General features: G+C 34.8%; 1 protein-coding gene across 1 annotated transcript in view; it reads right to left on the bottom strand.

The window, feature by feature from the left end:
- Window positions 1-13,509, bottom strand: part of LOC123546885 (nucleolar protein 16-like) — a 71,426-nt gene that overhangs the window by 39,460 nt on the left and 18,457 nt on the right. The window contains exons 2-5 of the mRNA XM_045333517.2: window positions 8,859-8,967; window positions 7,473-7,557; window positions 6,577-6,683; window positions 2,487-2,601 (exon numbers count right to left, since the gene is read on the bottom strand). Coding sequence (XP_045189452.2) covers window positions 2,487-2,601; window positions 6,577-6,683; window positions 7,473-7,557; window positions 8,859-8,967 — 416 coding nt within the window. The remainder of the gene's footprint in view (window positions 1-2,486; window positions 2,602-6,576; window positions 6,684-7,472; window positions 7,558-8,858; window positions 8,968-13,509) is intronic.

Genomic DNA, 13,509 nt, shown 5'->3' with positions numbered 1-13,509 from the left:
ATTTTTGTGAGGGTTTAATTTTCGCTATATTTGCGAGGCCCTACTTCTCGCGAAAATTAATCCTCCGGTAAATATTCACCATTAGTATAATTCAAATTAAAGTACGATACCATTTTTACAATTACGCAAATATTAAAACCTTGCGAACAAACTCAAAATTTCAAATTCACGAAATTTTAACCCAGCGAAAATGTGTGCTTTTACAGTAGTATTTACCTGAATTTTCAATTCTATATGCATGTATTTATGTTCATTACATTGCTTAAATATGACTCTGAATTTAGTATGTCTGAAATATGGTGTATTGATCTAGTGCTATAAAGCAGAAAAGAATTCAGAAAAAAACTGTTGTGATACAGATGAGTATCTTACAAATTAATCATACAATTGTTCAGGGATGAAACAATGAAATACCCCTGTCACCTTCTTACATAAAGAGAGAAAAAATGTATCTTTAAATATTATACTTTCTTAAAACATTTTGGCGAGATGAAAAAAACAACAACAACAGTCTTAATATCATCTTATTGAGTACATAAAATCTGAATAACGAATGAATGCCTTTTAAAAATGTTCTTGTTACCTGATGCAAATTGCATCCAGTTTACAGACTGGTAGAATGCATGAGCTCTTTTCTGTTTTTCTAGACAATTTATTACAAGCTGATTTGGAATTATTTATTTTTTAAATAAAAATATTCACTGAAAGCAGGCCTATGTTATTTTTTCATTTGTCTTAAGATATTCAAATTTCAGCATGTTTTGCTTAATGAATTATATACTGATGACTGGACTGAAGAACTTATCATATTCCTACATATAGGGCCAGTTAAAGGGACTCATAATTTATGAAATTTACTGCTCCACACGAGCTGCAAACTGAATATTTCTCAAATTCAAGGGCCATCACTCCACAGCAACAAGAACTATCCATTTGGGGTAATCAAACTTGGCTAAGATGATATGCCCATTTACAGTCTAGGTTTGGTGAACATTGGATAAGAATAGCTTAAGTTATTACTTGAATGCTGTCAATTTCCAGTTTTAAGTAATTCAAGGGCCATAAAACAAGTCTCTGGGACAATCTGGCTGCTTAGTAAACATGCCCAAATTATGCACATAGACATTGTGACCCAGGTTTCACAATGCAAGGGTTATAACTCCATCAAGCTGGTCATCATACCTTGCCGAGATAATGTAACCATAATCATTATGACCAAGTGTGGTGAGCACTGCATAATAACTACTCAAGTTAGAGAGCAGACACTTGTCAATTTTCACTATAATTATCTACAAAGGCCATAACTGCAAAGCCTCTAAGACAATCCAGCTGGTTATTACAGCAGGCAGAGATATTATGCTGATAAACATTATGAACAACTCTGGTAAGCATTAGGTACAAACTGCTCAAATTTGAGAGCAGACAACTTTAGTGAATGCCACATGATGCAGGTGATCATATAATACCTTTTGCTTGCTTTAAATGACAAAAATCTCTGGCTCACACAGGTTTTTAATATTAAAACTTTGAAAGATGCCAGAGAACAATTAAACAAGAGCACCGCAATGCGGAGCAATATACTAGTACGCCCGAATGTATGACCTTTGACCCCTAAGTGTGATGCTGACCTTGGAGAGAGCCATCCGCAACATGTGCTCTGCATGTCGTTTCGTTGTGGTGAACATTTGCGCCAAGTTTCTTAAAAATCCTTCAAGCAGTTAAAGAGTTACAGAGCAGACATGAAACAAAGTCATATGACCTATGACCCCCAAGTGCGACCTTGAAGCCATCCAAAACATGCGCTCTGCAAGTCGTTTCGATGTGGTTAACATTTGTTTCAAGTTGGACAGACACCAGCGCCATAACATAATATGCTCCCTTTGGGCGTATAAAAACACTAATTTGGTCCCAATATGGACCAGTCACTAGTAAGCAATCTAGAAACAAATCAGAGCTGGAACAGGTAAGTGGTGGGAAGACTGAACAACAACAAATACATGTGTCTGTAATACTTTTATTTTCTAACACTCTATATCACTGTGTAACAAGTTGAATAAGAAATGAGAGATGATAGTAAATTGTTATTTTCCTAACAATGAAAACATCAAAATGATAATAATAGTCAACCAAAATGACAACAAATGCATGTATTTAGTAATAATCTACTAGTACAAATATTTTTTCAAAAATGAATTCTTGTTGTATTTTTTTAAATTTTTTTTTGAAAATCACTATTTACATAACTGAATAATACCAAATTTAATTAATTCTTCTTGTAATACTAGTTCTTTTTTCAATGATGAATTCATCTACACATGGACAATTGCAGTCAGAATATCAAAATTCCTCCGTAACAACAATACTCAGTGTGATTTGGATCCACACAAAAGTCACCTTCCTAGGATCCAGCTCTGAAATATCTCTAGAAATCACAATGCATTGTCTGTCTTGTCTTGTTTATATATACATGTATCAGCCATTCTCACCTTTTGACTTTAAGTAGGCCTCATACTGTGTTGGTGTGTTTTTAAACATGTTTATCTTCTTCTTTATCTGCTTTGAGGTCTCCTGGTAATGGTTCTTGGGATCTCTTGCCATTGCCTGAAATTAATATAAGAACCATGCAGACCGAACAGCATTTTTTCTGCAATCATAGATGTTGCGAGTTTTGTACTTGTGCATGTAAATGTACTTGTAATATTCCCTTCTTTACTTCAATAAACTTCAGAGGTGTCAAAATTAACCCTTAGCCAGCTGGCAGCAAGTGATTCTGCCTCTGCGGCCAGTGCAGACCAAGATCAGCCTGCACATCTGTGCAGGTTATCATGGTCTGCACTGTTCGCTATTCAGTCAGTAAATTTTCAGTGAACACCCCTTCAAATAATAAATGGTACTGTCCAGATTGAATGATCAACCAGTCCATTTTAGAAATTTAGCAGGATAAAGGTTAAGTATACTGCAAGCCTTGCAAAAATTATAGCCTTATGCATTCATTTTTACCTGTAAAAACTTTTAAATGTATAGTTTTACTCCTAACGAGCAACTGTATTAAGTTTGAAAATTTATTTCAGCAAAAGATTATTTAATGCTTAGGGATTTACTACATTTCATTTATGTAAAAGTATGAAACAGCAACCTCTGTATGTATTGGACTTTTGTAGATAAAATGCCATTTTTCAACTATTTCAGTTATAAACAGCAGTCCGTATGTTAACAGTTTTACTGGGTTTTAAATCACACCAATGCAATGTAGGTCATATGGCAACTTTCCAGCTTTTAACATGGAAAAAGACCCAAGAAGTCCCACTGTGGGCATTATTTCTGGCATAAGCAGACATCTAGGTAGAACCATCAACCTCCCATAAGCCAGCACTCTAACCCACAGAAGTGAAGCAACTTCACTCAAGGGGTGATACCATATTATATTAACATAAATTGTTTCCCCTCCTTAGGGTAAAAAAAGAAGTTCTCTCAAAACGATGTGACTGCCTGGCATAAATATATATTTATTTTTGTAATGTGTCACTGTTCAGTGTTAAAACATAAACTATTCCATGATCAAAAGCAAGCTTTTCCTAAATATAAGTTCTCGTTTTTCATGTCTTTTGTTTCTCTTCATATGGCAACTTTACAGCTTCTATTGGCTGGGAAAGACCTTTGTTTCAGACATGGGCCAGCACTGGGGTAAGAACCACCCACTTTTCCAAAGCCAGTTGGATGGCTTCCTCAGGTGACAACATGAACAGAGTCGAACACATGTAGACCAGCACTAAGTATATTTAAATCAGTGACCTTAACTAATGTGCCATGGAGGCTCACTCCAAACTGTGAAACTGTACATTTTATAATCTTGATGGGTATACTATGTACATGTGCTAAATCATTATCTTCTGTGTAATCATTCATAATTTGCAGGGGTTTTCATGGTTGTGCCAACATATAACTTAATAACATTTCCATTCACTATAAGTGCTAGATTCAAAAGCCAGGAATTCACACCTCCATTAAACAGCTATTTTGGCCAAAACCATGAAATTTTGTGCCAACATGGAACAAAAAAAACCCAGAAGAGCACCGCCTTGCGGGTGCAGACGCTCATCTGATTTTTTTGTCTCTGTATATTGTCCTACCATGATTTTCTAAGTCCAAAAAGGGCCATAATTCTTGCAAAAAGCAATGTAGAGTTATGGTACTTGTTGTACAGAGTCAGCTTTTAATGGCAAATAACTGCTCCAAGTTTTAAAGCAATAGTTTTGACCATTAAGGAGAAAAGTTGACCTAAACATAAAACTTAACCAAGAAATCTGATATTTTCTAAGTCCAAAAGGGGCCATAATTCTTGCAAAAAGCAGGATGGAGTTATGTTTCTTGCTGTACAGAGTCAGCTTTTGATGGTGAACAAGTGTTGCAAGTTTTAAAGCAATAGCTTTCAAAAGTTTGATAGTTTAGGAGAAAAGCTGACTTAAACACAAAACTTAACCAAGAAATTTGATTTTCTAAGTCCAAAAGGGGCCATAATTCTTGCAAAAAGCAGTATGGAGTTATGTTTCTTGTTGTACAGAGTCAGCTTCTGATGGTGAACAAGTGTTGCAAGTTTTAAAGCAATAGCTTTGATGGTTTAGGAGAAAAGTTGACCTAAACATAGAACTTAACCAGGCAACGCCAATGCCGACGCCAACGCAGACACCGATCAAGTGATGACAATAACTTATCATTTTTTTTCTCCAAAAAATCAGATGAGCTAAAAAATGATTTCATATCTATTTGAATGGGCTGTATCATGATATCAATCCAGGGCCAGAGTTAGCCAATCTCAAAACATAGCATAATTTTGATTTTGAACTCAGTCTTTAAACTAGAGCTGCTTTTGAGAAAAGCGCATGTCTCCTACAACTGCCTAATCATCTAAATAGTAATCTTTTTATACTGTTTACTTACTAAAAATATGCCTTTGAAGAGTAAAAGGCTGATTTTGGGTAAATCAAGGGCCATAATTCTGAAATACCTTGGGCGATTTGGTGAATTATCGAGCTTGGCCGAGGATTTATGGTCAAACACATTTTGCTCAAGTTTGGTGAAGATCGGATGAGAAATGTTTGACTTAGAGCACGGACAAGAGCAAAAAGGCCGATTTTCAGAAATTCAAGGTCCATAATTCTGAAGTGCCTAGGCCAATTTGGCTAGTTATCGAACCTGGCTGAGGACTTATGGTCAAACACATTTTGTTCAAGTTTGGTGAAGATCGGAAGAGATGTTCAAGTTTGGTGAAGATCGGAAGAGAAATGCTTGACTTAGAGTGCGGACAAGATGAATGGTTTTTGGTGCATGTTTGAGAATGAATAATTCAGGAATTTTATTAGTCTAAGTGATTCATTAATTATTGTCAAGGGCCATAATTCCAAAGAGCCTTGGCCGATTTGGCTAGTTATCGGACTTGGCCGAGGACTTATTGGCAAACACATTTTGTTCGAGTTTGGTGAAGATCAGATAAGAAATGTTCAACTTAGAGTGCGGACAAGCTTTGTGACAGACAGACTGGCAGACTCACAGACAGGAGTAAATCAATATGTCTCCCACACCACTGTGTGGTGGGAGACATAATTAACCAACGGTAAATCAGCATTCTGAGACTGGTCTCAAAACTCAGTTTAACAACATTTGAAACAGTTAACTTATTCCAGGCATCCAGTCAAGCAAGGGAATTCAGATCAATTCTGGTATTACAGAAATTTTAAGGCATTTCCTAGATAACATCTACACAACAATCCATGAATTGGATAGAGAATATATCGCTTCTTCCTAAATAAACAAACAATGTTCACCATTTAAAGGTCCATTACTAAGGAAAGTGAGTTAGCAATTTTTTTCATAGCCAGTGCATGACTTCTGCAAGACACTAAATAATGAAGATTGGCAGGTCAAAATTTACAGAAGGTCTTTGGAACTCAAAGAAATGTATGTGTATTATGTTGAAATTTCAATGAATCGACAGAATGACCCCCCAGGTCTTTTTATCTTTCTTCATACTTCATAGAAAAATAATTGTACATATACTGCGATTTATTTCGAATTTCTACATACCAACTTTCATTTTCCAATAAAATGAAATAGTTTCTGTGCTTTTTAAAAGAAATTAAAATGTTCACTTTCGTTAGTATTGGACCTTTAACAACTTAGTATCAATTATTTTTTGTTGGCAAGGACTGGATATTTGAAAAAAAAAACTTGTGAAGATTTTCTCTGGATGCAAAAAAAAATCTTAAAGTGTTGTGTGAGATGTGTTGAGGTGCTGATTTCTGCATGTTCTACTCCATCATGATAAAAGAATAATCAGAATAGTGTTTGCTTGATCCACACTGTACAGTATGCTGTGAGAAAAGCAGTCCAGGAACCAGTAGATCTGTGGATTTCACTGGCAGACTAGTTACACATAAGAGGATCCTCCAAGGTCCTCACTAGCAGCCCTTATCAATGATCAGACTATCAAGGTAGACCATAGTCCGATACTACAGAGCTAACTGAACTTGCTACATACATATAGCTGTATCAATTTCAGAACACATAACACGCATATACCTTAAAGTCGTCCCCATGTTTATCTAGCATATATGTACAAAAGAGAACATCTGGTTCCGACAGTTTATTGGTCTTTGCTGATGGCCGTGATGCATCTTTCTCTAGAGCTGAAAAACATGTATATATTTTTAAGCATATTAACCTCTAAAGATACATTAGAAAAATTTAAGAGCCCTTTTAATAACTGTGCACATTGGATATTTTTATGTAGGATGACTTTCCTTAAGATCTTACTGCCAGTTTATTAAACTTGCATTACTTCTTTAAGATCTGACTTCCAGTTTATCAAACCTGCAAAATTACCTTAAGATCTTACTTCCAGTTTATCAAATTTAAAGAACTACCTTAAGATCTGACTTCCAGTTTATCAAACCTGCAGAACTACCTTAAGATCTTACTTCCAGTTTATCAAATTTGAAGAACTACCTTAAGATCTGACTTCCAGTTTATCAAACCTGCAGAACTACCTTAAGATCTCAACACTTTAGGCAAAAATAATTTCTCTCAAAAATCCACACAAAAAATGCGTACCCTGATAATGACTAGTGGTACAAACTTATTGACAGAGTTTTGCAAGAAATTCCTATAAATAACCAAAAATGTTGCGCATAAGGTATATATCTAGTAAACTGTTACAACGCTTAAATTGAATAATGCAGCAATTTACATTTTTCTTGCTTTTTTACGAATATCTAACTTTTATTTTCACCCACTTTATCCTTTTTTCAGTGTCATAATATATACATTCTGTGCCAAACTTGATAGTAAGGATCATGTTGAAAAATTACACCCAAACAGTGGGAGAGTTAGACTAAGCTTTAAGATATCTGACTTTCAGTTTATCAAACCTATACAACTACCTTAAAATCTTCCATAGCATACACTAAAATACTTACACTGGACAACATGCTCCTTAACTGGCCTTCCTTTTGGTTCTTTGTTTTTACCTGTGTCATCTAAGTCAATGGGTGTAATCAATTCCTGAAAGAAACACTGTTTTTCAAAATCTGGCTTTAACAAAAATTCATGCATTCCTATGTCACACACTTGACTTGGAACTTTTGACCTAGCTTCTGAACAAGTTTGCTGAGCATACAACAGTGAATTCATAAGTTGAAGTATTTTAAGTTTTCTTTTTATTTATTTTAGCTCTGACCCACTCCCCACACACAGAAATACAATAGAACAGACCACTTTGAACAAACTTTTGAAAGCTCCATCCAGGCAAGCTACAGGCTAAAACTGGTGAAGATCCATCAAATGGTTCATGACAAGAAGATGTCAGGAAAGTTATTTAAAGATTTTATTAACTGTCATAACATTAGTATTTAAGTGATGTTTGTTGAATGTAAAGTCTTTAAGTGCTATCATTCATTTTTTTTTTAATCATGGAGGTCATTCATTGACAAATCAATTGTATAATACAGTGAGTTTGACTGCCTATGTAGGGTGTGTGAGAGGTTTTTGCAAATTTTATTACTCATTTGCAAACAGACTCTTAAATGCAGTCAAGCAGTGCCATTTTTACAAATTATGAGGTTTATCATGCCAGAATGCTACAAGCAATATATATTGCAATTCCGAGCATTTATTTCAGAGAAGACTATGGGGAGGACGATGCAACATTCACCTTTACTAAAATTTCACCCAGAACCTTTGTTTCATGTGAGCTTGGCTAAGTCGAGTTGAACCATCTGAACAAATCTTAGGTCAATAATTCTGGATAGTGTTAAGACAGTGAAAATTCATTAAGTGGTTTATCAGAGGTTGTTTTCAGCAACTATTTTTTTTTCTACTCTTAGCTCTGCAGTGTTGATGCACAGTACAGCTTATGTCAAAATGCACATAACTAATTGTAAAGTTTAGTAAGGTAAACTTTGTTTGATTTGGGTTTAACGCCGTTTTTCAACAGTATTTCAGTCATATAACGGCGGGTAGTTTACCTAACCAGTGTTCCTGGATTCTGTACCAGTACAAACCTGTTCTCTGCAAGTAACTGCCAACTTCTCCACATGAATCAGAGGTGGAGGACTAATGATTTCGTTTATCAAATAGTCACGGAGAACATACGCCCCGCCCGAGGATCGAACTCGTGACGACCCCTCGATCCGTAGACCAATGCTCTATCTACTGAGCTAAGCAGGCGGGTTTCTTAAAGGTAAAGTAATTAATGTATAGATATTTATGAAATAAATCTGCACAAACTAATCCATAGCAGGCAAGTTCGCTTGGCAGAAATATTAGGCTGAACACAGAAAAGACATTACACAGAAAAGACAAACCTTTGCTGACTTAATGTGGATTGTTTTGTTTGGGTTTGCACTTAGTCCCATGTCTGCAAGATTTCTGGCAACACTTAGCCTTCTATCCCATGACTCTTTTATCTCTTTACTGAAAGAAAAATATTAAATCCACTGAACTATGACTAACCTGAATTGTTGTATTTTGTATAATTGGATAATTAATAACAAGTAAGGTAAAAAATCATTTTTGGTTGCGGGTTTATCCCGCAAACAAAGTTAAGTGTATTTCTGACAATCATGTAGCATCTTTATTTGATTCCAAATCACAACTAAAGGAAGTTGTTCATGTGCTACACAAAGTAGTCCCATTCATGAACAATGCGGATGAATTATCAATGATCAAGCATTTCTTATTCATCCTCTATCCATTCACACTGGCCATTTAGGTTATATAAGATTGTCAATGATTAGATATTCCAGCCCATGGTTACATCACTGACTTCCAGCTGTTCATGTAAGGTCAGGCAGAGTTTATCTTAGATCAAGGCATATTAGTATTTGTTTCTTATACATGTATATTTATAGATTGGCATTTAAAATGAAGATAAACCTAGCAAAACCCGCAACCACCAGACATCTCAAGGCTTTGATTAATTGCTGTCATAAAGCACATTTATGATTTTTCTTCACACTCGATGTGAAAGTTTCAGTCTCTTTTGAGTGATATTGTCCATAAAGCTACAGTACAGATCAAAATTGACAATTGTAGCTGATTTTTTATGCCATATGTAAATGCAGTTCAATGTTAAGACCTGACATAACATGGAAAATAACAAGAGCTGTCTGTTGACAGGGCGCTCGACTATTCAAAGCATTGACAGAAGTATAGGGTCAAAATATTACCTGAGATTTTCAGACAAAAGAAAAGGAACAGAAAAGGCAAACAATGTACCTGCATTTGTGGAACTGGATAAGTCTGGCACTATATGGCAATGTGTGACCATGTTGGTAAGCAAGTGTTCAAAGTTTCAAAGCCATATATCAAACAGTTAATAGACAAAATATCGAATGGTATATGAAATCTAACTAATTTCTATGTCCAAATAAGGGCCATAACTGAGCTAAAGTCCTTGTTCTAGGTAAGTAGACTATGAAGGTAAACAAGTGGTCAAAGATTCAAAGCCATATGACAAACAGTTAGGCAAAATACAGACTGGTACGAAATCTTAACTGATTTCCAAGTCCAAAAAGGGCCATAATTTAGCCAAAATAGCTGACAGAGTTATGTACTCTTGCCCACAGATTGGAATCATAATGATAAACAAGTGTTAAAAGTTTCAAAGCCATAGGTCAAATAGCTTTGACAGAACGTTCACTTGTATCAAACTGAACCAATTTCCAAGTCCATAAAGGGCCATAATTCAGCCAAAATAGTTGACAGAGTTATGTACACTTGCCAACAGATGGAAATCATGATGATAAACAAGTGTACAAAGTTTCAAAGCCATATGTCAAATAGTTATGACATAACATGGATCTGTACGAAAACTGAACCAATTTTCAAATCAAAAAAGGGCCATAATTCAGCCAAAATAGTTGACAGAGTTATGTACTCTTGCCCACAAATATAAATCATGATGATAAAGAACTGTTCAAACTTTCAAAGCAAAATGTCAAATAGTTTTGACAAAACATGAACTTGAACAAAAATTGTACCAATTTCCAAGTCCAAAAAGGGCCATAATTCAGCCAAAATAGTTGACAGAATTATGTACTCTTGCCTACAGATAGAGACTGGTATATTAAACAAGTGATAAAAGGTTCAAAGCCATATGTCAAACACTTTACACAAAATGTGAACTGGTACGAAAAACTTAACCAAGATTTCTAAGTTAAAAGGGGCCATAACTCAGCCAAAATTCTTGATGGAGTTATGTACTCTTGCCTAAAACCGGACATGGTGATGGTAAACAAGTGTTGAAAGTTTCAAAGCTTTATCTCAAAGGACTTTGTAAAAAAGTGGACTGGTACGAAAAACTTAACCAAGGTGTGACGCCGACGCCGTGGTGAGTAGGATAGCTCTACTTATTCTTTGAATAGTCGAGCTAAAAATGTAAAACATTTATTAAATGAACGGATAAAGTGATACGAGTTATGTCAGGTCTTACATTTAGGACTAACCCCTGCTGTTGCAGTTTACCTCAGAAAGACCCACAGTTAACAGGTCAGACTTCATGGTAAATCATCTGAATTGAGAGACATTCTCTTGATCTAAATATTAATTGTCTCTCAATCCAAAAAGCTATAAAAATAAATAGATCCGCAAGTTGAAAGGCATATACAGTGAATCACACCAACATCACGTGGGAAATGAATGAGATCTCGTTATAGGTGTATGAAACAGAAAGCAGAAGGATAAAAATTTGTCTCGTGAAAAACTTTCTATCAGATCTAGCGGCAGGAATGTATTTATGATTGAAAGTCTGAGAAATCAACAGTGCAAGTCAGCAAACACTTCAATAAGATAACACCAGTTAACACGGGGATACGAGACAACACAAGATTATCTCCTGTTGTGATTCTGTGTATTTAATACTTCTTTGCTCAATCGAAAGACAAATGTCTTTAGATCTAAAGACTCAAATTAGCTTAAGCAATGAAAATCAATGAAAGAATAATTAAAACTCTCGTTTTAGAATACGCAAATCTATTCATAGGCTCAACTTCGATACCTATAGAGCTAAGAAATTAACCTTAATCATATTCAAAAAGGCCCTAGACTGTTAGGAGTTTGGTAAATTAGACTGGATTTCTTGAATTTCAACTAACAGAAGTTTGATTTTATTTTGTGTTAAAATAGGCGTCACTGAATATATCGATACACGAAGAAAGCCGATACGCATATCGGTGTAAACATGAATAATTCAATTATTCATATCGATATACCGATATACTGATCCAGCCCTATTCACAAGTGCGAGGTCCGGAGTTCGAACCCCGTCATAAGCTTCTTTTCTTTTGCTTTAGGCCAAGTTTTATATATATTTATCACAAATTTTGGAGCAGAAATCATTAATGTGTATAGTTTACCAATATTCTGCCTGTAAATTTTGAGCGAAACTTTGAGGTTCAAATTCAAAGGCATGGAAAAGCATGTGTTGCTTATCTCCCTTCCACAGTCTTTCACATAAAGTGCAACTACTTTCTCAAAAAATAATTCACTGACTAGAACTTACCACTTGGAAAGAAATGTTGGCTATAAACTTGAGAGGCCTCAACTTCGATCCATATAGAGCTAAGAAATTACACTAAATCACATTCAAAAAGGCCCTAGACTGTTAGGAGTTTGGTAGGCCCTAAATTAAATTGGATTTCTTGAATTTCGACCAACAGACATGACAGAGTTTGTGTTCTTGATAAAATTCTGGTCAAGAACTTTTTAGAATGAATTTGAAATAAGAATTTAATATGTCAATGGTTGTTTCTCATTCTCCCATACAAGAGGTTTACCATAGCTAATTGTCCTAAAAGATGTCATTTGACAATAATGACATTTAAAAGAATTGCAATAGTCTGAGTTTAGGATAACAAGTTTCTGTAAGTTCAAAAGTTTATTTGTTAGAAGAAAATTAAATATCTACATTAAAAATTTAAATCACTATTTTCAAATATTCACCCTAAAAGAGACAAATTTCTATTTAACTGGTTTCTCAGTGATCATAATTATATGATTAAATTTTAGTAATAATTAATTTTCCTCAACTTTGTGCTGTAGTAGACGTATTTCTTTTTCTTTAGAATATAAATTTTGCCAAATTGAGTTTTAATTTTATGGCAGTCTAAGAATCAGGAATTATGGATTTTCATTAATGCAAACAATTGACATTGTGTTTATAACTTAATAGAACATCAAACTTCATATAAAGAATCTGTAATACCAGGTATTGCCATTAATTTACGATAACACATCTTTTATTTTTATGGGGCACTATTGGTTTATCAAGAGAACTCTGATATTTAGACAGCAACTAAATTCAAACTGGTTTCCTATTAATTGTGATGTCCATTTTCTCTTTAAAAAGATAAGTTTTAAAAGATTTTTTAATTAAGTATGAATACTGTCACGTCTGACTTGATGTTGCACTCACATCATCCAAATGCGCTGATGCCATGAGGTCGAGCGTGACGTTACCCAGGATTAATGTGTATTTTTTTAAAACTATTTGTACACATGAACTGAAAAGAAACTTTGCATTCCTGGATTCAGAAAATTGTATTAGAGAAACGAATTCAGGGTTTTTTTTCAGCCGTTTTTATAGCCGTTATTCGGCTAAATTCCCAATGCCAAAAGGTATGTATTTTTCCCAAAATGAGTGCAAAAATTCCCAATCTACATTCTGAAAAAGAATTCATCAAAATTGCACAAAAATTTACCAAATTATGGACAATTTTGTAATGGAAGTATGTTAAAGAGGTTGTACAATGTGAAACAAGTATATGAGAAAGTGCTTAAACACATCCTTACTATATCCTATGGGACTAAATACTTCCCAATTTGGAACATTTATGCGTCAAAATTCCCAATTTTGGGGGTATAGGCTAAGTTCCCAAATTAGCTAGAAAAAACCCTGGAATTGACAGCAAAGGCATGATCGTTGGGGCCCATAGCGCAGACTGTAGGTATATACTG

The sequence above is a fragment of the Mercenaria mercenaria genome, chromosome 9 (genome assembly GCF_021730395.1).
Source record: "Mercenaria mercenaria strain notata chromosome 9, MADL_Memer_1, whole genome shotgun sequence".
NCBI lineage: Eukaryota > Metazoa > Mollusca > Bivalvia > Venerida > Veneridae > Mercenaria > Mercenaria mercenaria.
Note: the sequence above shows the minus strand (reverse complement) of the source record. Positions and strands in the feature narration are given on the sequence as shown.